At 44.1% G+C, this 22,792-nt stretch overlaps 2 protein-coding genes across 7 annotated transcripts in view; both read right to left on the bottom strand.

Moving 5' to 3' along the window:
* Positions 1–204: 204 nt before the first annotated feature.
* On the bottom strand, positions 205–10,202 carry LOC118100934 (homeodomain-interacting protein kinase 3-like). Its single transcript, XM_047338427.1, has 9 exons — positions 10,061–10,202; positions 2,612–2,805; positions 2,322–2,513; positions 2,048–2,229; positions 1,717–1,840; positions 1,100–1,168; positions 829–1,010; positions 485–718; positions 205–304 (listed from the first exon to the last, which is right to left on the bottom strand). Exons 1-9 carry the CDS (start codon positions 10,200–10,202, stop codon positions 205–207), a joined length of 1,419 nt encoding a protein of 472 aa, XP_047194383.1.
* The window catches only part of LOC118100383 (inactive ubiquitin carboxyl-terminal hydrolase 54), a 51,250-nt gene continuing 38,197 nt past the window's right edge, over positions 9,740–22,792 (bottom strand). For 5 of the 6 annotated variants that reach the window (XM_035145389.2, XM_035145388.2, XM_035145391.2 and 2 more), the window contains 8 exons: positions 22,052–22,438; positions 21,662–21,789; positions 21,415–21,567; positions 17,888–18,035; positions 14,962–15,782; positions 14,505–14,632; positions 14,283–14,414; positions 9,740–12,116 (listed from right to left, as the gene is read on the bottom strand). In XM_035145389.2, coding sequence (XP_035001280.1) covers positions 12,030–12,116; positions 14,283–14,414; positions 14,505–14,632; positions 14,962–15,782; positions 17,888–18,035; positions 21,415–21,567; positions 21,662–21,789; positions 22,052–22,438 — 1,984 coding nt within the window. In that variant the 3' untranslated portion in view covers positions 9,740–12,029. Of the gene's footprint in view, positions 12,117–13,921; positions 14,062–14,282; positions 14,415–14,504; positions 14,633–14,961; positions 15,783–17,887; positions 18,036–21,414; positions 21,568–21,661; positions 21,790–22,051; positions 22,439–22,792 lie in introns of all 6 variants that reach the window. The other variant, XR_004694433.2, reaches the window with a different exon arrangement.

Genomic DNA, 22,792 nt, shown 5'->3' with positions numbered 1-22,792 from the left:
GCACTAACTTTACGGACTTCCACATTTCATATGTTAACTCTTGATTTGACATGTTGATTTGATTTGAACAAATAAGACATACTTTAGTTGTTATGCTGGCGTGTCTCCCTTTTGTTGTGGCCACTTGAGCCGGGTCATGACAGCAGGTCCTAAAAAAAGTCTGACAAAAAAGTTATTTTATAAAACATGATTTTTTTTTATTATTTACAAGTCAATATGGTCTCTTCGTCTTCTGTATTGAGGAGTCATCCTCTTCCCCCGGGACACTTGCCTCAGTCTTCTCTTTGGTGTCGACTCATCTGGGCTGTGATGTCAATCAAAAAACAAAAGTTGAAATCTTATGGATCTTAAAGCAGTGATTTGACATTTTGAAAAATGCACTTGGCTCCAGCTCGTTACTAACTTCTCATTCAACTCTCGGCAAAAAATAAATGTTGAACTGTTCTTCTACAATATGAAATAATCAGATCTTTCAAACACCAACCTGTTGCCACACTCGTCCCTTTTCCTTTTCTTTGTCTTACTGGAGGTGGAGGCCTGTGAGGGAGACGGCTCCTCAGCACTCACACCAGCAGGGCGGTCCTCCTTGGCTGGGTTGACAGCGCTGGTAGAGGTCCCCTCATTGAGGGATGATTGGAGGGTGGTCTGTGCTGCATCTTCCCCACTGGGAGAGCTCTGATCCTGGCAGACGCTCATCATGTCCAAGCAGGACTTCACACTGGATGACCAACCAGTTGCTCAGCCAAACAATTTCATCTACAAATATCTCATATTTGTATGATTACCTGTGAGCACAGAAGAACACAGAGCATCTAAGCACACACTTACTAGGATCTGTTTTTGAATGCGCCCCGAAGGTGGCTCATTGTGATGAATGGATGCTCAAGGATTCCTCGGGGGGTGATTCTCTCAGAGGGATCCACCTTGAGCATCTGTGTCAACAGGCTGATGAAGTTGGCCAGGTCACACTCACCAGCATCGCCACCTTTGCCTGAGGTTCCATCAGACATCTTGGACAGGGTCAGTAAGAAAATCTGAACTCGTCCTCATGTTAGAATTTTAAAAACAAATGTTGAAAGACTCGAAGGATATGTGGTACCGTTATCAGCTCCTCCAGGCGGCTCATCCCTTTGGAGGGTTGATGAGAATTCCGCTGCTCATCCATTGGCTGAAATGAAAGAAAGACAGGTTAAAGTAACGACACAAATATTTAGACAGCTATAAACTTGAGGTATAGACGCTATATCGCCCAAGTTAACATACTATGATAACACAGCTGAGTGAAGGCCAAATAATGTCTTACTATAAATGTCCAATGTTTGGATCCCATCCAGAATGAGGGCCAGAAAAAGTTGATCGTGAACTTTCCAGCCGCCAGTAGCTCTTGGTTAGGCTCTCCGATCGTGTGCAAAATGCTTTCGATCTTTGAGCAGAACACAAGGTAAGAACCGGTTACCTCCAAGTTGGCAAAGCGGTCATTGGTCATCAGGCAATATCGGTAAATATGTTACCCAAACATATGGATGAATTGTCTCTAGTTCAAAAAGAGAGTCATTGTTTGTCACATTGAAAGATCTTGATAAAATACTAGAAATCTGTGACTTTGTACTGGAATTATCTGTCACTGTTCTATCCAGATGTGGATGGAAAAATACAAAAACATCATGACAGATATTGACATGTTTGTTGTGTTTTAAGTAGAAAACATGTACCGACCATATCGTACTTGTCCCAGGCGGAGAACAGCGGCGTGCCCAGAAACATTTCTGCAGCAATGCAGCCGAGAGACCACACATCTATGGCCTCGTTGAATGGAGCTCCCAGCAAGACCTCGGGAGATCTTAGAAGAAGACGAGAAACACAAACATATTACTGAGGTTATAAATACAAACTAAGAACTAAACTCCTCATTACTATCAACATTTTACTGCCAGTTTCTGAGACGGAAACCGGTAAACACCTGACCTGCCAGTGTACAGGGCTTGCTTGATTTAATACAGCAGACAACAGCTGTCAGAGATATACAGATGTGTTGTTGGTTGCTTACCTGTACGACAGGGTCTGGATGGTCGCACCAACACATTCTGCTGGATTGTTCAGGGCTAAGCCAAAGTCGATGACTTTCACCCTCAGCGGCTCAATGAGATGTTCCACCATCATGATATTTTGTGGCTTTAAATCTCCGTGCGTGATCCCTGTGCTCTTGAGAAAGTCCAAGGCTGTGGCAAGCTGAAAGCATGAAAAACAGGTTAATTCAACTCTACTGCAAAGTTCATGTCGTCATGGCAGCGAAAAAAACAAAAAGAGAAAAGATCACAAACCTGCTGCAGAATTGGGCGGATCTGCTTCAAATTCAGAGATCGAGTTGGGCTCATCTTGATGAATTCAAAAAGCTCAACATCCAGCTTCTCAAACTCGAGACAGTAACGTCCCTTATAGGTGAAGGACCCGTTCCACCTCACGATGTTGAACTGGTCTGCGTTGAGCTCTTTAAGTATTCGCAGGTTGGCCTCCTGAATGAGATCGTAGATGTTGGAGGTTTCATGTGATTGAAATGGGCTGTTGAGTTGTTACACAAGTCAAACATGGATGAACAGAAGTTGTACTGTACCTCGATCTTCGCTCCCCGAATTTGCTTCTTGCTTCTGGAGATTTTCAGAGCAATGGTTTCGTTGGTGGTCTCCTTCTTACATTCAGTAACGGTGCCAAAGGCGCCCCTCCCCAGGTACTTCTGCACCTTGTAAGATGTCGTGGGGGAGGAGATGCATTGTCCGAAGCCAAATTCACGTGTCATTCTTCTCCAGCCTGACAGGAGAGTAGAAAGGACAACGTTTAGACACAAAACCACGTCTCACAGAGCCTGACAGCCAGTTCCTATGCACGGAGCAGAACAGTTTATTGACATTTTCAAGCTTATTGAGTCATCTGTCAATTTAATCTTAAAATCCACCAAAAATACCAAAACTACGACTTGAATCCAAGAGAAATGACAGACCTATAAATACTGCTTTCTTCTATTACCACTAATATTACTTGTCTTAAAAAATGAGCAGAGACTACATACTAAGTGAAAAATATATGAAATTACAACTACTTAAAGTGTCAGATGGAAAATAAAACAATCAACTTACCAGAAGGGTAGTTGAGGGTTGAAAAGATCAAAGCATCAAATAAATGTTTGTCTCTGAAAAGAGTCGAGGTTTCGTCAATTTGATGCGACAGGTTAACTAAACCGACTGAAGTAATGAAGTGTAAGTGTGTGTATTTATGCCTAAGATGATGTCTTTGATCTCTCCTTTACATCAAACATTCATGTGTCACATTATTACTTTTGAAGTGACATTCATTATTTGATGTATTCATTTTTTTTTTCGTTCTATGTTTTTAATGTTTTCATTTGATATATATATTTATTTTTTCTAATCTTTATTAACAATCATTGTTACATTAAGGCAATAAGGCTTCAGATAAATTCATCCTTTGCTAAGAGTCTGATAAAACAGATTTTCAGTCAGTCTGGGAGGTCTGCTGAGCAAGTCTTTTTCTCTCTTCATATGATGAGAGCTGCAGCTCTGAAATAAACAGCGCACACACGTTGTTGCCAGTTTATTAGGTACACCTAGGTCAAACTAATGCAGGCTAATACAGCAGTCCTGCATCAAACCCATCCTTCGTGAGGGTTATAGTTGTTGATTAAACTAACTCAGTGAGCTTTTGAGTCACCTTTAAGATAGTTTTATAATTTGTGCTGCAGCTGAGTGGTATTTAATTTATTATTGTTCACCTCATTTATATCAGTGGACGTAATGAGCAGAAAACAGAACCTCCTCAGTGTAATAAAATGAGTCCTGTAGTTACTACATTAACATTACAACCTTATACAGTGGTATTCATTAGCCATGGGTTGGTCATTGTAAAACTCACGAATGTAACAATATCGCACTGAAAAAATAAGATACATAAACACACAAGACTGCCTCTGGTAGTTTCCACTACAGTACAGAACCTTAGTTTGTTACAATAATACACACACACATAGACAAGCATGCACTTAATATGACAGTGCGTCGACTTCCATTCACTGTGGACGGCCTAACCCAAACCTTATCCCTAACCTTGACCTAAGAAGAAAGTATGTTTTGTCTGATTAGGACTGAATTGGTCTCTATGGAGTGTACTGGTCCTCACACACACACACACACACACACACACACACACGCACACACGCACACACGCACACACACACACACACACACACACACACACACACACACACACACACACACACACACACACACACACACACAAGCATTCGTGCAGACATTACATTGACTTAGATTGATTTCCTGAAGACTTACTCAAACCCTAACCTAGAACAGCTTTAGGTCCCCACATCATGAGTAATCTCTGGAACACACACACACACACACACACACACACACACACACACACACACACACACACACACACACACACACACACACACACACACACACACACACACACACAGAGGAAACTGTGCTGCCGAGGGCTGAAATCAAAAGCCGGGATTCTGATAATAATAAGTGCAGTGATTACTGCTTATTTGCATATCTCCCGGCCATTATTCCCCCAACCCAAAAGTGTAGCCCACATTAAATCTCCTCAATCTCTAACTCTGTCAGCAAGCAAGGCTGAGGAAGGGATTTCACAAGGGGAAAAAAACACAACTGGAATCACAGTTGGACTCCTGCGGAAAATGTCATCAAAACCCTGAAAGAGTTTTGACTTTAATGCCGGGTTGATGGACTTGCGTGTGCGTCCGAGCCAACAAGCTTGTTTAACTACATCGCTGGGATTGGCAGAACAGTGTCGGGGAGATATTTTGGCAGAATCTCATCAACTGATTTATCATGGGAGCTTCGTACATATCACAATACACATCCAATTATACTTTTCGACTCATTTCAATTCATGCAGACACTGCTCTCTCTATTAGATGCACTGGTTTGACCAGTAACTGCAGGCAGCTTAAGCTTCCACACAATCTGTGTGCACTAAACAGAGAAGATTGCAATGTGTTGTTATTGCAATAAACACTACCTTGCATAAAATATTCAGTTTTTGTTGATGCTACTGCTGCTAAACTTTACTTTTGAGCAGGGAAGTTACTTGTTGTTGCTTGAAGGCATTGGCCCACTGAGCAGGTTTCAGGTGGACGTGTAACTTGTATGCGTTGACTCGCTAAACAGTGCCTGTGCCGGATGTTTGGTGCTGGTGCAATCATCCCTGTCACACAACAATCACAGTATCAAGCTCGCGACCACAGATGTATGGTTTTACATTTTATTAAAAAATGGACACCACATCTTCACTTCCTCTTACGATCCAGAAATGAAGCCAAAATGTCCTGGATACGAATGCTGCCATCTTGCGCATTTGTAGTCAGGGTCTGCGCAGTAGCAATTGGGTCCTTACGATACAAGCAGTCCACCAATTGTAAGTCAAATCTTCACCCCATTTTCTATAACATCAAATAAGTAATTAAACTCCACTACATTACAACTGCAGTATAACATGTTATAAACCAATTATTAATATAGGATATCATATATTTAATATACTGCTTATAAATGCTGGATTGGGGGACACTCTGGATTCATTGACACCTCTCTTACACTGTGTCACAGAGCTGGGATATTCTACAGGAACTACTTTTCACACTTTCATGACACTGCTGGTGATGTTTTCTTTTCTCTGTTCGCGTGGCGTCAGTGAATGCAACGCCTTCGCAAAACACAAGTGCACCACAACATTGATGAGCGAGGGAGACGGACAAATGAAAAATAAAGTATACGGTGTTGGAACTGAATGAATGAAGTGTTTAATGAATAGATGAATGAACGCGTGAGAATGAATGCCCCACTCTCTGCACCTGCGATAGACTGATGGGTGAGTTGCTATGGTAACAGCAAGTGCCGTGTGTCTGGGATGTACATGAAGTAGCCACATATTTTGCTTCCCTGCCAACAGTCATTCACAGGCACACCAGCTCTGCATGTTTCCAGGTTAAGTGTATTGATTTGTGCGTGAGAGTTGAACTCCTCCAGAACACGTCTGGGGAACGGTGATATGTGGGCGTCTTGGCGAGGAGCGCTGCACGCCACCGATGCACTTTGTAGCCCTGAGTCCTAACTTTGCTGGAACAACTGAACAAAGAGTTGTGAAGTGCGGGGAGGGCGCGTTTCGAGACCAAAATAGAATAATAAATAAAAAAGGGGAAGACGTCTTGCCTGCTTGGGATGCAGCAGAGGGAATTCATGCGGGTAAAAATAACCCCCATGTTTCTATTCCTCTCCGTTATAGACTTCTCCGGCTCCTCTCCCTCCTCCGCCGGTGCACTATTTTTAGCCCACCATGACTCTCCTGCAGGGAGCATGAGCGCCTGTCTGCCATGGTGCCGCACGTGAGGCCTCTGCACGTGTGCCTCCATCGTGCGCCACGACAGGCAGCCCGGGTGTCAGACACGACCTGCACCACCAACACCAGAGGAGAGAAGAGGAGGGAAGGGAAGGGGAAGATAAGGATGAGTATAGTTAGAGATAAAGCTGCTTGGTTGGTATATATAGTTTATTGGAATGCTTGCTATGTCATTAATGAATGTTTCTGAATAACCCATAAGGGATGGGGGAAATAACCAGAGAAAATTAAAACCATTCACTCATTCAGTCAGGAATCCACGAGTTTTTTATGGAAGATCACCTCTGTCGGAAAAAAGGGACGCTATCGAAAAACTAAAACAAAACAAAACATTGAAGGCAAAAAATAAAAACAGTCATTGACACACTATTCAGCTGTGTTTGAAAGGATAAGGTGCTGCCTGTTGCTTGTGACACATGAAGACTGGTAACATTTCCCTGAGCAACACTTGCATTTGGCACTAGTGTATCATCATGGATTGGAAAGTGCAATAAAAAAATGAATTAATGTGTTAATATTTCAATATTATGATCATTGCACCCAGCTTTAAAATGTCCACTCCAATTATTTCCTACGGCCTCGCTGGTCCACTTAAGTGCTTTTTTCTCCAGAATTATGACGTTCTGTAAAAGATCCGCTCGCTATTTCTCCTATTTCTTTGGAACATTAACCAAAAGCGATAGTTTTCTTCTACAGTTTTCAGGCCCAGGCACCATCAGGCACTTCCTGTCTTATTTGTTGTGGTACAATGACTCTGTCCTCTTTGCAGAGAAACGGATCACAGCTTGTTATCTCTGCTTCGTAACTCCAGGAGTCCAGAAGACTCCTACAGGAGCCTGGCTCATCTTCCCCCTGTTTAAGTTTCCTCAGTGCCGGCATGTTTTAATGAATTCTTAAACTGTTGGTGGACACAGGTTGTTCCTCCAGTTGTGTGAATATGTGTGTCTGGATTCTGTTTCGCTATTTGTGCTCATTCTAAATAATGACAAACATCTCTTTAATAGCGTTGTATTTTTCTGCTGTGGGCTTCATCGATTTAAACTTTGCTTCTGCCGTCCTTTGTCGTCTTCTATTGAGTTAAATGTCTGTTACACGCTAAAGCCTACTGCCACTTACCCCTACGCTAACAGTCCAAGTGAAATATAGTTTAGGCTTATCAAATATTTCTTGAGACAGTTATTTCAGCAAATGCCCAATAACAACATTTTATATGTGAAAATTCAAGTGAGAGGACAAACTAGAGGCCAAAATCATCCTGATGATTCTTGTTTCATCAGGAGCAGAAGTGGAAACACTGTGACTTTTAAACTCAGCAGGCAAAATGATGTGACATTTACCCACGGAAACGTGTCATATCTGAAATTAATTCTTTTCCGACTTCTGACATTTTCTCTCCGTTTGTTGTAACACTGTAAAGTGTTTATAGTCTCTTATTTAATCTTGGGTGTTTTTCGGTAAATTGGCCAAAAAGATAAGACAGTGCTATTTTCCATTCCATTTTAAAGCATGGTGAAAATTCCATCAGTGTGAAACTAGCAAATTTTGGTGCCGCTTTGTGCCGGGAGTAAGACAGGGCCTCACTAAATGTTTTTGTTGCTTATTATCTGTTATGTTTGTCTTTGGGCTTTGTGTTTTCCTCCAGCCACATGCTCGTGAGTGTCTGTTTGCGTTTTCCTTGATCCTTGATTTGTTTCAGTCGTGCTGCGGTGACAGACGAAGACGGCGTTGTCAAGAGAGACGTCTCTGCTCTTAGCAGCGTCTCGTTCTCTGAGGAATTATCACTATCCTGTCTCTAATTAGGGATGCTGCTGTAGCATCACCTTCACACAACGTCTCTGTGGACATACATGAAAATCGTCTCCCCATGTCCCCATGTGCAACAACGGCCTACACTGCACGCTTGGCATTTTTAATCCATGCACACTTTTAGCATCATTTTCAGTTTCCAGGTCATCTGCCGCTCTCTGTTGGAATCAGTTGCAGTTTTTGAAAATCTGTCCAACTGATAAACTTGTATTATGATCCCGATGATAAACTTGTATTTTAACAAGCCATTACCCAACATCAGCAAACTTCTGCAGTCTGCTAATCACCAGTTTTTCTCTGCTCGGCTCTGCAGAGGTTCCTTTGTTTCTTTTCTTAGATTTTTAGATTAAAAGTCAAACTTTTAATTGTCACCTTTGACAAAGTCTGTCTGGGTTGTGGCAAAGAGTTAGCAAGTGTTTTTGTGTGTGTGTGTGTTTAACACAGAAACATAAAAGGTCAGTGTTTTTTGTGAATGAGTGGGAGTGAATGAATGGGAGTGAATGAGTGGGAGTGAATGAATGCGCCATGTGACTATCAGGCCGGCGCATCACTGCTCACATCTAGTGGCAGCGGGACACACTGCAGCCTGGTGTGACAGGAGTTAAGAGCAGGATGAGGATAGACGACAACATATTAACAATCAACTTCAATTATAATGTTATTTTGAGCTAGAACAGAATGATGTCAAATTTTCTTTTATGAGCTATGTGTAAATGTGAAAATCACATTACTCATCATATTATGGCATATATGCTGCAGGGATTACACGGTTAAGGATTATCAATCACACCACTCTTCTCTCATTAATTTAATATAAAAATCTAAATCAACGAATGTCAAGTCAAATCAATTTTAAATCTTAATTCCTAGAATGTCTCTAGTTTATTGTCTCACCGCTTCAGGACCTATAAACATGAGTTATTCTAATTTGAAGTATTTTGTCTTGATATTTTGAGTTGATCAACGTATCACATCAGAAAAGCTATCAACATATTAGCACTTCTGATTTTCCTTTGCTTGTAAAATGGGGTTTAGAGGCAGTAATACATTTTTCTGGCATCATACTCTACATAATCTTTAAATACCCCAACTCATGGTAAAAGTCTAATGAAATGAAATTGTCCTTTTGTTTCAAGACAAAAAAGGAACAGCCAGTGAATTATGCTTCCTGGCTGGTTGATATCGATGATTATCACGATAAAAGTTATTTCTTTCAGGTTTAAAGACAGATTTTTGCTCCTGAGTGAAGGTTTTGGTTTTAAATGCCTCTCACGTGCAGAGAACGACAAACGCTTGACAAACAGCAAAACATTTTACAAATCTGAGGTAGAACAATTGTGTGTTATACCGCCTCACTTCGCAAAATGCATATTATATCTATATACAGTGACGATTATTGATATTTTTGACCATCCCTACATGCTTCTCTTCTCCTGATCTTCCCACAAGCGAATGATGACACAGACATGTTACGGTGGTTACGCCCCCTGTGGGAGTGCATTGGTAATAACTTTATTGCAAAAATACAGGTTCCCTCTTTCCCCGAGCAACAACACCCCAGAACTGACACACATAGTCTACACACACCCACAGACAAGAAACCATCATCAGCGGTTACTCTCCACCCTTCTCTGTCTCTGACCATCATGTCAGTCGCAAACAAAACACACTTTCATCCTTTAGTTTACATTCATTCGCTCTCGTGCTCCGTACGGCGCTCTCGCCACGCTTGTTGCTCTCTTTTTGCATTCCATTGGATGAAACGTAGACGTAGATGCAGAACAACAAAGTTCACCAGCAGCATTGAACATGAAGATTCTCGTCCTCCTCTCCAGGCCTCTACCAGAGTCCGTGAGAGCGCCCCCCGTGGGTGGGGTGGGTGTGTCTGCCTCCTGACTGTCTCTGATACAGGATTGTGAGGGAAGGTTGATTTGCATAGCGGACTCATGCGCTACAATTGGCTACATTCTCCCACATCCAGAACCCCCCCCAAATAACAAACAAAATAACATCGACAAAATCAGAAAGGGAAATGAAAAACTGATGTTAAATACGCTCTCTGAGTTAAGTGCCAACCTTTGGTTTAGTTACAACGATCAATCAACATCAGTAAATTCTTGAAGAACTTCACATTGGCTAGTTCTTGAATAGGGACTTTGTTATTTCATATGATATTTAATAGAATAAAGCATAATAATAAATCTACACATGTCAGAATGCTACTTAGTAAAGGGGGGAGTGAATGATATCATACCTGTTCATTACTGTGTAATAAGTGTTCATACAACTGAGGAATGGTTGACATCTCTAAAGAAGATAGCTCACTGGCTGAAAATATACCTCTAATACATACATATCATATAAAGTATATTCATTTTCGACATGTCACTGTCTCAGGCTGAAGATTTTTTTTGAAGACAAGCTTTTTTTCTGAGATCTCAAAAAACTTTCAGTGTTTTCAGTGGGTGAGAGAAATAATAAAGTGTGAATTCATAAGTGCCACTGAAGGTCACCTGAGGCCTTTAAGTAAAACAAACCACATCAATCGTTCTCGCTCAAACAGCCCTCGCAAAGTGCACTTCTTCTGCCAAGTCATCATCTCACAAAGCGCACTTGAGTAGTCTCCTCTTTTCATCGATAAAGCCGAAGAGGACGGGTTTACTAACCTACATCCTCTCGTTCCGTCTCGACTTTTCTCCCCTGCTGGCCTATTTCTGGTGCTACCGTTTCCTGTTCGGAAGGAAGAAAGCGCGCGAAGAATAAAAGAGTGCGAGAGAGGAAAGGAGTAGAGGAAAGAAGCAGAGAGAAAAAGGAAGCGCTTTTCTCGTTTAATCTCCCGGTAGAAACGGGAGAGCTGTCATTAAGATCGGCGAGAGGTTTAAGGGGGGGCGGAAACTCCAGCTAGACACTTGTGAAGTGCACTCCACTCGTATTTGAAATGCAGACATGAGGAAGTACCACTTTAAGTTTATCAATATTCGTTAATTATCATTATCAACATTCCATAAGGTCTTATTAATTAACATACAGGTTTCATACATGAGTTTTTCTGTACATGACTTTTAGTTATTAGAGAGTTCGGTCTCGGGCGGGTTTACTGTGCGCGCACACAGGAAGAAAAAGAACAATAAGACAAACCCTAAAAACAAAAGAGAGAAAAAATATGGCTGCCCATTTGAAACAGACCCAGTTCGGCTACGTGTGCGTCCAACAAGAAATGCCCGTGAAGAAAGAGGAAGAGGCGTGGCTACTTGGTAAGAGCCTCCCCCTGAGCTGAGGGCTCCTGTTGGGATGGAGGGCAAGTCCGCTGAGAGCTCAGGTCCTAGTCAGACCCAGCCGGTGCCCCGCCGACGTCAAACTGACAAGGCTACTTAAAGCGGCGATGCTCGCCAGGTTGCCTGCACTGGGGATCCCTCGGAAAACCCAGGGGGAGACAAGAAAGAACAGTCCCGGGAAGAAAGGGGGAAGCTTGAGGTTGTAGTTGGGGTCAGAGTGACTGCATAGACAGAATAGTAGGTAAAAGTAGGGGAAGGAGGGAGGGAGGGGGCTAAGCAGGGTGCTGCAGGCGCTGAGGGAGGCTGTACGTCAGTGCAGATGTGCATGTGTGCGTGCATGTGTCTGCGTGTGCATGTCGTTAGAGGGAGAAGGGGGAAAGAATGGGATCGCAGCTGAGGTCGATCCTCCTGAGCCAGGTCCGTCAAGGCGAGGCGGTCGATGACCCGAAGCCGCCGCCCCCCCCCGTGTGGAAGTGGACACGCGAGACGTTAGTGAAGCAGAGCGGGACTCTGGTCAGACGACAGCTTGACCCCCGTCAGACACAGCCAGAAACTCCCTGCATTGCTCGACAGCTCCTGGACGAGGCGTGACGGGAGAGGAGAGAATGAAGGAAAGGTCAGATCAACAAGAGGGCACACGATAAATATTCATCAATTTAATTGAAAGGTTGAACAACTAGATATGAAAAACAAATGGATCTGAAATGGACTCCAAATAGTGATTTCATTTACAGGGAGATGTGATGCAGTAAACTGTTGATTTGCTGCAGATAACCACAAATTTAGGTTTAAAGAGGTTTAAAGTTGTTTATTTATTAAAAAGATTCAACCTAATGAATGGGATGTTGTTTTGTATGTGGTGTTTATATTTCTCTTGTCTAGTCTCCTCTCTTCATACATATAATTGTTTAAGTGTATAAAGAAATCATAAACAATCTAAAAATGCTAAAATGCATATATATATATATATATATATATATACATGCACACCTCATCTGGCCCGCCCCCTAACAACGCCAGGTAAAGGAGGTTGACATTTCCCACATGCGCCGACCAATCATAACAGAGTGGGTTAGCTGGCCAATCAGAGTAGACTGGGCTTTATTAAAGAGAGAGGAGCTAAAACCAGGAGTTTCAGACAGAGGCTGAAAAGAGGAGCTGCAGTTATGAACAGTATGATGAAAGTTATGTGTTTTCTAAACATTAGAGCTATGAACATATAAACCCTTTCAAGTAATAACTCAAATTAAACTATTATGTCATAAAATTGTAATATGTCTCCTTTAAAGGGTCGGTGTTTCTAGTTGCTTTGTAATAATATTGTTTTCTAATTTGCTTATTCTAAAGATGGGCATTAGAAATTGGCAGTTGTAACAATGACATTATTGCTTTGCAATTCTCTGTGCATTGTACCAGTCCTTATCAAATATTATATCATATTAACCTTGAGGTGGAAACATCTCAGGCACTTAGCCCCACAAATCTTTTTTTAAATGAAGGCGTAGCTCACAAGCACAGTGAGTGTCAGTTTGATATATTTATATGTATCCTGAAGCTGAAGAGAGCTGTCATGTTCAGTGATTTTCAGTTGTTTTTAAGGGGGAGAAGCAGTGGTTCAGTATGTATTTAACAGTGAATCTCTGCTATAGAGAAGACTGGCACATAACACGTGTAACAACATCTTGTAGAGACGCTTCAGATCGATGCACATTAGCCTCGGTTGACGCAGCGAGGTGAGATTTGTGTATTCTGGAAGTGAAGAGGTGTAAAAACCTGAGCTGACACCTCTGCCTGTCAGACTATTTGTTACCTTTTAAGGTTAACAAAAGAGAGACGTTAATGGAAACTGACAAAACAGGCAGTTCGACAGTTTCTCTGTCATTTGGGCACAAATCCTCCATGTGAATTCAAGTGCACTTGCTCGGATTCTGTTGGTTGCTCTGGTTTAAATTACCCTAAATTCCCAAAAGAAGAATGAAAGATGTCCTTATCTGAGTATGATTTCTATGTCAACTGTGGCATAGCTGCAGTTGGGTTAAAAATGATTACCTCTGGAAATTAAAAAAACATTTGACACATGACAGATTTGCACAGGGATGAAAATGTGGACAGTTTTTACAAATCAGTGCACGCCTGCTATGTGCAAATAGGGGCTTAGCCTACTTTGGAGCCAGATGAGTCTGATACGCCAGAAAATAAAATGCTCACCAGAAACTTGAAATGAAATATCAGGAAAAGACTTTTAGTTTGCTATTCTGACCCGATTTGAACAAACCCATCTGGGACACAAAGTATCTCAACCAAAGAAAGTTTCTCCAGACTTTAGCAGATGGCTGTAGTGTGTGGAGTATATCGTCACATGAGCTTAGCGCGGTGTTTACCTGTAAAGCAGTGGAGGGAGGTGGTCATGAGAAGGTGTTGGTGATGAGGATGATGGAGGAGATGACAGTGGTGAAATAGCAACAGGGACTCAGAAGAGAGGAAGTAAGCAAGGAGAGGCACTGACATCAGTCTGCTTCACCTTCGAGAGAGAAAGAGGAAAAAACGACAGAGGAGATGCAAAGAGCAAGAGGACAGATTGGAAATCGAAAAGCAGGACAACAGGAAGAAACAGGACAAACAGCGTGGGAACAAGAGCACTGGGGAAAGCAATGTGTAAAGTGCAGCGACGGTGTTATCAGGCAGATGTAGTTCAACAGCACTGCCATAGGGAGGCGGCAGAGCAGAGGAGATGACACTCACAAAGCTGCGGGTTGCAGTCAGGCGGCTGCGGCGAGAGGTCACTACAGTGCCGCTGAGGCTGCGTCCCATTTGCCTCAGATTTTCCCCATCATCCGGCTCTGCCCCAAAACGCAGATCCCGCAACATCGTCGGCTGCGGAGGGAGAAAAGCAATATGTCTGACAGATGTTTGAAAACTGATCCAAATGATGGTAAGTGAACATGTGAGGCAACAAGGTGTTACCTTGTTGAGGTAGGTGGGGGGGCTGGTGCAGTCTGCCCCGTACACACTCCTCTCCATGTCTGCGTTGGGGGTCTTAGAGCGAGCCTGTCCTCCCACCCTGGATATGAGCCTCTCTGATGGGCTGCAGCCTGAAAAATGACATGTGCTGTTTGATTGAAGCTTATTGAAAACTTTTACTTGTATTCCCAGTGTTCTTACAGTTACCATTTAGGAGCTTCAAAGATAAAACATCTTGTCGCAGCCAATTTGAGAGCATGATTTATATATTCAATTTGAATTTTAACTTTCGGCCCCTCACATATCTCACTTATTGAGTAAATGATTTTTATGGTTGTACCATTAAGCAAATTAAAAATTGAGTTTGTGTGTGTGTGTGTGTGTGTGTGTGTGTGTGTGTGTGTGTGTGTGTGTGTGTGTGTGTGTGTGTGTGTGTGTGAACGTGCGTCTGTGTGTGTACCTGTCTTTCCGGCCTGCAGACTGGCTTGGTAAAGGGAGTCAAACTCAGACAGCTCAGCCTCTTCGCGGTCACTGTGTTGCCCTGGGGCATGCTGGGAGCTGTAGTGCCCTGGAGAGGACTGGCCACTGTAGCTGTAGTTCTGGCTGGACGCCTGTGGCCTGAATGGAACGCAGCAGTCCGGGGGCGTGCTGTATGGCGTTACCACGGCGTCAGGGCGGTCCAAGCTCCAGGAGGACCAATGGCGCGTGCCGCTGGCGGAGGCGGCTCCGTGCCTCAGCCAGTGCTGAGAGGCGACAGTGGGGGACTGGGGCCGGGGGGGCTGCCACAGCGGCGCGGGAGCTCTCCTTTGCCCAGAGGCTTCCAGAGGGGAGGACGGGGGAGGAGTGGAGGGCAGAGGGGTAGGGGGTGTGTGTGTGGGTTCAAGGTGCGTGGAGTGTGCGGTGTGTGTGGCGTGTGTATCCCAGAGACGCAGAGGAAGCGAGGGCAAAGAGATGGCTAGGTGCTTCCCCAGAGGTCTGACACTCACCCCCCCTGCCTGCAGCAACTCACACAGCCTCACCCCTGTGCCCTCCATCCCATCCTCCTCTTTCTCCCTTCTCCTGCCCACGCATCCGCCGACCTCCTCCTCCTCCCCCCCTTGGCCGGAAGGGGCGCAAGGGTGAGCGATGCTGAGGGTGAACGGGGGTCGAGGGGGAGCAGGTAGCCGATAGGGTGGAGGGGGTGGGTCCGGGCCCAGAGCAGCATCCTGGTTGGGCACTGCCGGGTCCTCTTCCTCCTCCTGATTGGGCGTCAGCAGTACTTGGACCGGGCCAGGCTGTTCACTGGAGAGCACAGAGGACAGGGAGGGTGTCAGTCAGCCGGTGGCACGAAAATAAAGAAGAAGAAAAAATAAATAAAAAACAGACACTGCTCTGACGTCAGGTGAGTTACTGCATCGAGGGAAGGTCACAACAGCATACCAGCATAAACAAGCAGACACACACACACACGCACACGCACTCACTTACACACAAAACAAACAGCCACAAACACACAATGATGCAGCCCTGTGCATGCATCGCTCTGTGCGTGGGATCTCACAGCCATGCTGTTTATGAATCAGCCACAAGCTTAACTTCCTGATCTGAACATATCCGGCTCAAACGACAAAAGATCCCACCGTAATCTGATTTTCAAAAACAGCAATCTGCCCTCTGCTGCACCGAGCACTGGTGCAGTATATCAACACGGAAAATAAATGTGGCACCGACACTACAAAGTCAGTCAGCCTCACCGGGCCACGATATTGCTTTATTGATTTACATACATTGATATGTGGAGGGTATGATATATGTTGAACATTAGCGGATCCTCTCTGTGGAGTCAATCAGCGTGTGGTAAACTATTGTGTGTGCGTGTTGGTATGTGTGAACAGCAAGTCTGTAAATTTGTGTGTGTCTATTTTGATGGGAGTGCGCGCAGACCTGTGTGTGTCTACGCGCGAGCCGGCCCCCATCCCCCACATTAACTCTCCCGTCTCTTTTCAGCCTTAGTAATTACCCAGCAGGCTTTGCAGCAGCGAGCCATAAATCAGAGGCTTGTGTTGATCAATAGAGGAGAGGAGGAAGGTAATAAAAGAGACTCTGAGCTCTACCTCCTCTTCCTTCCCTTTCAGGCCTGATGTTCGCAGTTTGGATTTGCAGTTTATTAATTTTTTAACAAATTTCCCTTCAGTTGAAACTGTTTGGAAACTGAGTCTATGCTTATCACCACTGAGTCAGAACTTCCAATCTAATCTAATCTCTAGATCATCTGCTGGCTCATAGTGCAGCTCCCATACAACTTCTAACAGGAGAATATGTTTTAGATTAGATTGTAAGATTACAATACCAACTTTAATGCACATATGAGATTAACTGATATGCGCAGTGATGCTTCATTGAGAATTTGCAGCTAAAAACCTCAAAGCCAGAGGACTAGACTACACAACAACAGTTTCAAAATACCAGGAAATAGTAAATAAATGTCACAGTCCATCCCCTAAAGTCCAAGTTGACATTAATGCCTGCATTATTGGACAACAAAGTTTTGAATCTTCGAATCTCTGATTAATCAACTGATCAAATACTAATACAAACTAAATCAAATACCAATATCACTGAGTATTTGGTTTCAAAATCTATGAAGTGCTAGAACTCTGCTATAGTTGTTTATCTAGTTATCATCATTATTTAATAAAAAATAAATGTGTTCAATTAACTTGCACTAACTTGCAATCTCACTCTTTTCAAATATAAAATTAACGTGTCACTTCTTGTACATTAAGTCCCCTGCACAACTCACACATACACAACACTCTGCGACACACAAACACAGCAGCAAAAAGCACAGTGACGGACAGCAGCTTCACGGTGCACGGACGGATAGATCAGCAGCACACAACGAGCAGAGGGAAGCCTTGGCGGCCCACACAACTACAAAGAGCGGCACGACAACAATGACGGGGAAGCAGTGAAGCACGAAAAAAAGCAGAGAGCAACACAGCCACTCTCTTATTCTTCTCAGTGGCACTGCAACAAACACACAAACACAGGAGGGTGAGACGTTTCTGTGTATAGTCAAGTGTGCGAGCTTAAGAACACACACACAAACACACACACACACATACACAGACATACAGCAGGATGTGAGGGTGCAGTGCTAGGGGTGACAAAAAAAAAGGGGTTTCTGGGATTTTTGGGCAGCCAGAACTGAAGGCACACACATGAGGGTGTTGAGGTGTATTTTTAGACAGCCAACACCCAGAGGACACACACACACGGGGTCCTGAGGTGGGTTTGAGGACACACACGAACTGAGGGAGGGGGGAGGCGGGAGGATAGGAGTCGGAGGTGAAACTGATACAGGCACCGTTGCGGACACATAAGGTGGGGGACAGTGGTGGTACCTGTGAGGCCCCTGTGGACGGGCCCTTCCTGCCTCCAGTTCCATTTCCTGTTCCTGCCTGCGTTTGATTGGGCCCCCAGTGCTCCTCATGCACGCAGCTACAGCCAATCCGCTATGAGCGTTAGCCTCATGCAGGGGTCTGAGCACAGCTGAAGATGTTAACAACAGAGTGGGAGATAAAAGAAAGGAGAAAAGACAGAGATACACATCGACAGGGTGGGCAGATAGAGAAAGAAAAGAAAGGAGAATGGAACAAGGGATGAGAGAAAAAGAAGATGTAAACAGGTGAAAGAGAAGAGAGAAGCAGAGCAGAAGGAGTGGTTATGAGGGGGCCGGCATGCATTACGCTCCTCTACTGTAAGTTAACATGTGTTTTAAACAGGTGCAGAGTTGAGAAGTGGGAGGATTTGTTTTACAAGAGTCCTCTTTCATCATAACCGTACGACGGTTGGAGGAATAGTTTGGATTAAATCGTTCATAAAAATGTTGGATACGTTTACAAATCAACTGTGAGCGCGGCTAACAGTGAGCTACAGCAAAAATTTACACTTAAATTCCCTTCATGTTTAGATTGTTTTTTGATTGATTGCTTTTATGATTGGGAAGTACATAACTCTAAAGATGAAATTGCACATTTATTCTCTTACAAAATAATGGTTGAAGTCATAAGAAATCGAATTTATCTATCCTCACTGACGCCTATATTTGTTTGATATGATGATTTGTGTTGTGTTAGCAAAACCATACATGACCCGTCTCCACTTCCTCTCACTATATCAAGAAACGAAGCCAAAATATCCTGATTACTAGCACTGCCTTCGTGCTCCAATGACGTGAAACGGAGTCAGAGTCTGTGCGTTAGCGATCGGGGAGTTGAGCCGCAGTTGCTAGGTCCCATCGATTAATGTGGGTCAGTCTCAGCTGTCAATCATGATGTTTCACCCCATTTTTATCCAATTAAAAACAAATATCGAATTAAAATGAAACTAAGACCAACATAAAACAACAGAAACCATCTTTGAGAAAAATCGATTTAACATGTACGTTGACGTTTTAGTTTGGTCCATGTCCCATCCGCTAATATGGAGGAGGCAAGATTTATGACCTATTCTGTAGCCAGCCACCAGGAGGTGATCAAGGCGCTTTGGCATCACTTTAAGGGAGCAGTCATGTCGTCCATCTCTGTATATATAGCTAACTTCACATTTCTATATAAAGGCTAAAAGATATTAGTTAGTCAGTTCTGTCGCTGTACGGTCACAGTGTGTTAAACTCTATCCTGTAGTTTCATCATTTCCCACTTCACAACTCTTGTGTTAATGCATCAACATGTAAATTTGCACTGAGTCAACATTAGAAAAGTGAGGAGCAAAGTTGAGGCTACGTTCATCGAGCTACAGACACCAGACAGGGGGGAAGAAGAAGGGAGAGATCAAAAGATTGGTTTTCGGAGGAAGCTCTCTTTAGTGCGTAGCCTTGTGAACGCACCCTGGATGGTGTTAGTTTGCTGTTAAAAAGATGCAGAAAAGGACAACAAAGGAGCAGCCGTCACCCACCTTGGCTTGTTTTTGCATACTTTTGATTGCGAGAGCCAGAATAACGGTGGGCTGACGGCTGCTCTGTTGTTGTTAGCTGTTACGACCTCTAACACACCGAGGCAGATTGTCTGGAGTCTGCCTGAAACCATTGATACGGACGTGGAAACCCAAGTTCAGTTATGTAATTGTGCCGATAGTGATGCCATCTGCTTTGTTCGCGAGGCGTCCTTTCACTTCATCAAGGTTGTGTGTACTCGCAGGGAGGTGTGTGTGTGTGTGTGTGTGTGTGTCCATGTGTGTGTCAGGTACATGAGGCTGAAAACACTGAGGCACACACAGTAGGACAGACAGGACACAGCCTAATAATCCCTGATAGAGATTTAGTTAGTGCTGAGCTGGAGGGGAAAACCTGCACACCTGCAATTCATACATGGCTCTCTCTCTCTTTTCCTCTCTCTCTCTCTCTCTCTCTCTCTCTCTCTCTCTCTCTCTCTCTCTCTCTCTCTCTCTCTCTCTCTCTCTCTCTCACACACACACACAACTATAGAAACACGCACAACATTTGAGGATGCATGGACCAATGCATGAAAATACACACACACACAAACAATATGGGCAAACATATTGGGAACACACTGTCTTTCAAGCTCAGTGTCAATGTCAGAGTCTCTATGGAGAGAAAGAAGTCTCACATATGTGTGTGCTTCCTGTGAAGAGCATTTAACGTGTGTGCGCACGGATCCCCTGACACAAAGGTTATATCTGAATGTGTAGTTTTGAGTCTTCTAATTCTCCAGCTTCACAAGGATCCAAACATGTTGCAGCATTTAAGTGGAAAGCTTTGCACAGTTTCAAAGTGGGAAACTGTACACACTATACACTCTCTATACCCTCTCTCTCTCCCTCTCACTCTCTATCTCTCTCTCTCTCTCTCTCCCTCTCTCAGAAATATTATGCCAGAAATCAACAAAACTGTGACTAGTTAATTGACTTTAACATGTAAAATTGGCAGAGTGCTCCTTTAAGTGTGACTTCAGTCCAAGTTGCACGTCTGTAGCTATGAAAAACCACATCTCCCTCACACACACACGCACGCACGCACGCACGCACGCACGCACGCACGCACGCACGCACGCACGCACGCACGCACGCACACACACACACACACACACACACACACACAAACATACTGTGAATGAAGAAGAAGACACACAAGAGTACACACACACAGAATCTTTGTGTGAATTAAATTGTCAACTCCCTAGAGTTTTGCCGGGACATCAGAGCTCATAACTTTAGAAAACTCAGATGAGACTGTTAGACACACACACAAGCACACACACTTATTCTGACATAAAACGCTCCTCGATGACACACACAGAAACCCAATATTTACAGCTTAAGTTTAAGTAGCACACGCTGAACTATTAAAACAATACAGACGGAGGGAGACAGATGGAGAGACAGATGAACAGATGGGAGAAAGGACAAAGAGGAGGTCAGACACAGACACAGACACACAAGTCACTGTCACCGCTAAACAACACAACAGGTGATAATGTGACCTTAAAGTTGCACCAGGCGAGATTTTAACAGAGAAACACTTTTGACAAATTGAAGAGTCAGCAGCGATTCTTTTTTATCTGGGTTTTTTACGATGTCGCCTCTGTGCAGCTTTAAATGCAGGTATGTTGTTGACATTCCTCCAGTTCACACAAATTTACAAAAGAAAACATATGCTCTCGCTTCTCACTTGTAAGTATCCAGCTGTGCAGATAGTGATGTTTGGAGCTCGATGAAAGAAAAGGTTCCTGTAAACTGCCGCTAGCAGTTCACAGGTGATGAGAAAATATGTTTTTCATAATTTTTGTGAACCAACTCTACGACTCTTCCTCTTCCCAAAACATCTACACTTTCATGAACTTCTTCCTTCTCCTCCACCACCCGCTCCTACCCTCTGTTTCTCTTTTCATCCTTCTTTCATCCGTACCCTGGTGTTGGAGCTGGTCCAGGTCCATGAATTTGCTGGGTTTGGGGTTGAATCCCATGGCGGCCTCCCGCTCGGCCTCCCTCCGCTTCTGCTGCTCCTGCTGGCGGGCTCTCCTCGCCACCTCCTCCTGCAGCTCGTCCAGCTCGCTGCGCCCTGAGCCGGAACACACAAAGCAGACGTACAGTACAGGAGCTGAACAATATAGGAGGGAATTAAATGCAAATTACATACATGCACAGATACATACCTGTGCTGGTGACTCTACCCCAGCTGGGCGAGGGCAGCTCCTGCAGGATGGCACTGCTGCTCTTTGACTTGGGCACCGAACGCCATGAAGGTCCTGACATTAGCACCCGTTTCTGTTGCCCCACCTCCCTGTGGAGAGAAACAAAAAGAAAACACACAGAGAGAAAGAGACAAAAAGGTTGAGCAGACAGACCAATGTGTGCATTGATTGATTTGTTGTTCTGACCCACTCTTGTTGGACAATTTGTGTTAGTGTCACGCTTGTATTTGATGCTGATAGAGTGAAATTGAACGGAAAAACGAGCGTGACAAAGAAACCAAGAGAGGGAAAGATGATAAATGACAGAGAGACAAAGGTAGAGACAGAAATCGTTATTTGTTCCTTTCATACCTGTCCGGACTGCTGCTGTTCCTCTCGCTGCTCTCGTAGCCACTCTCCATCCTCTGGATCAGACGCGGCTGGTGCTCCACCCCTCTCAGAGGTGGAGGAGCAGGGGGACCCATCGTCCGCCCGCTGGCCAGAGACCTGGGCTGCCCGACCAGCCCAAACCCCACCTCCAACTCCCTGATGTCCCTCCCTTCTACGTCTTGCAGCCCTGGCTGTGTGGGTGGAGCGGGTCCGGCCAAAGGGAGGGAGTCGTGGGGCTCTGGAGGGAGAGAGGGACCAGGCAGCGTGTTGTAGCCCAGAGAGGAGCCTCGCTGGCGGGTGAAGATGCTGTCGATGTTCAGGGCCTCTCTCCTGGGCCTCCAGGTTGGCCTGTAGCGGCCTCCAGAAGAACTAGAGAGGAAGGGACAAAGATGTTACACAGGATGTTACATGATTTCAGGAGAGGTAAGAATACTGTCACATGCCATTAAAATAAAAGTTACATTACTTTTAAAACTCCTGCTGAGTTCTTCATATGTGAAAGAGTTCATGTCTGAAGACGACTTCAGTAAAAACTTAATTCACTCAAGGACAAGACTTTATTTCAGTAGTTGCATCCTATATTACTTAAATTTTCTTGTAAAAGTTATAGTAAAATTATCCAATATTTCACTCTTTTTACCTTGTGACCCTTTGGCGTGCGCCTGACCTCCAGGGTTCACTCAGACTAATTGAGTGTATGTTACATATCTGAGAATAGCTCTA

The sequence above is a fragment of the Hippoglossus stenolepis genome, chromosome 21, assembly GCF_022539355.2.
Source record: "Hippoglossus stenolepis isolate QCI-W04-F060 chromosome 21, HSTE1.2, whole genome shotgun sequence".
NCBI lineage: Eukaryota > Metazoa > Chordata > Actinopteri > Pleuronectiformes > Pleuronectidae > Hippoglossus > Hippoglossus stenolepis.
This window is presented reverse-complemented; position numbering and strand designations above follow the sequence as displayed.

Excerpts from the sequence above, each read along its gene's own strand:
- LOC118100934 (XM_047338427.1), bottom strand. The coding sequence starts at position 10,202 with ATGCAAATCAACCTTCCCTCACAATCCTGTATCAGAGACAGTCAGGAG. Across the intron at positions 2,806-10,060 it reads CTTCATGTTCAATGCTGCTG|GCTGGAGAAGAATGACACGT; the intron begins GTGAACTTTGTT and ends CTCTCCTGTCAG. Across the intron at positions 719-828 it reads GCATTCAAAAACAGATCCTA|TGTGAAGTCCTGCTTGGACA; the intron begins GTAAGTGTGTGC and ends TTGGTCATCCAG.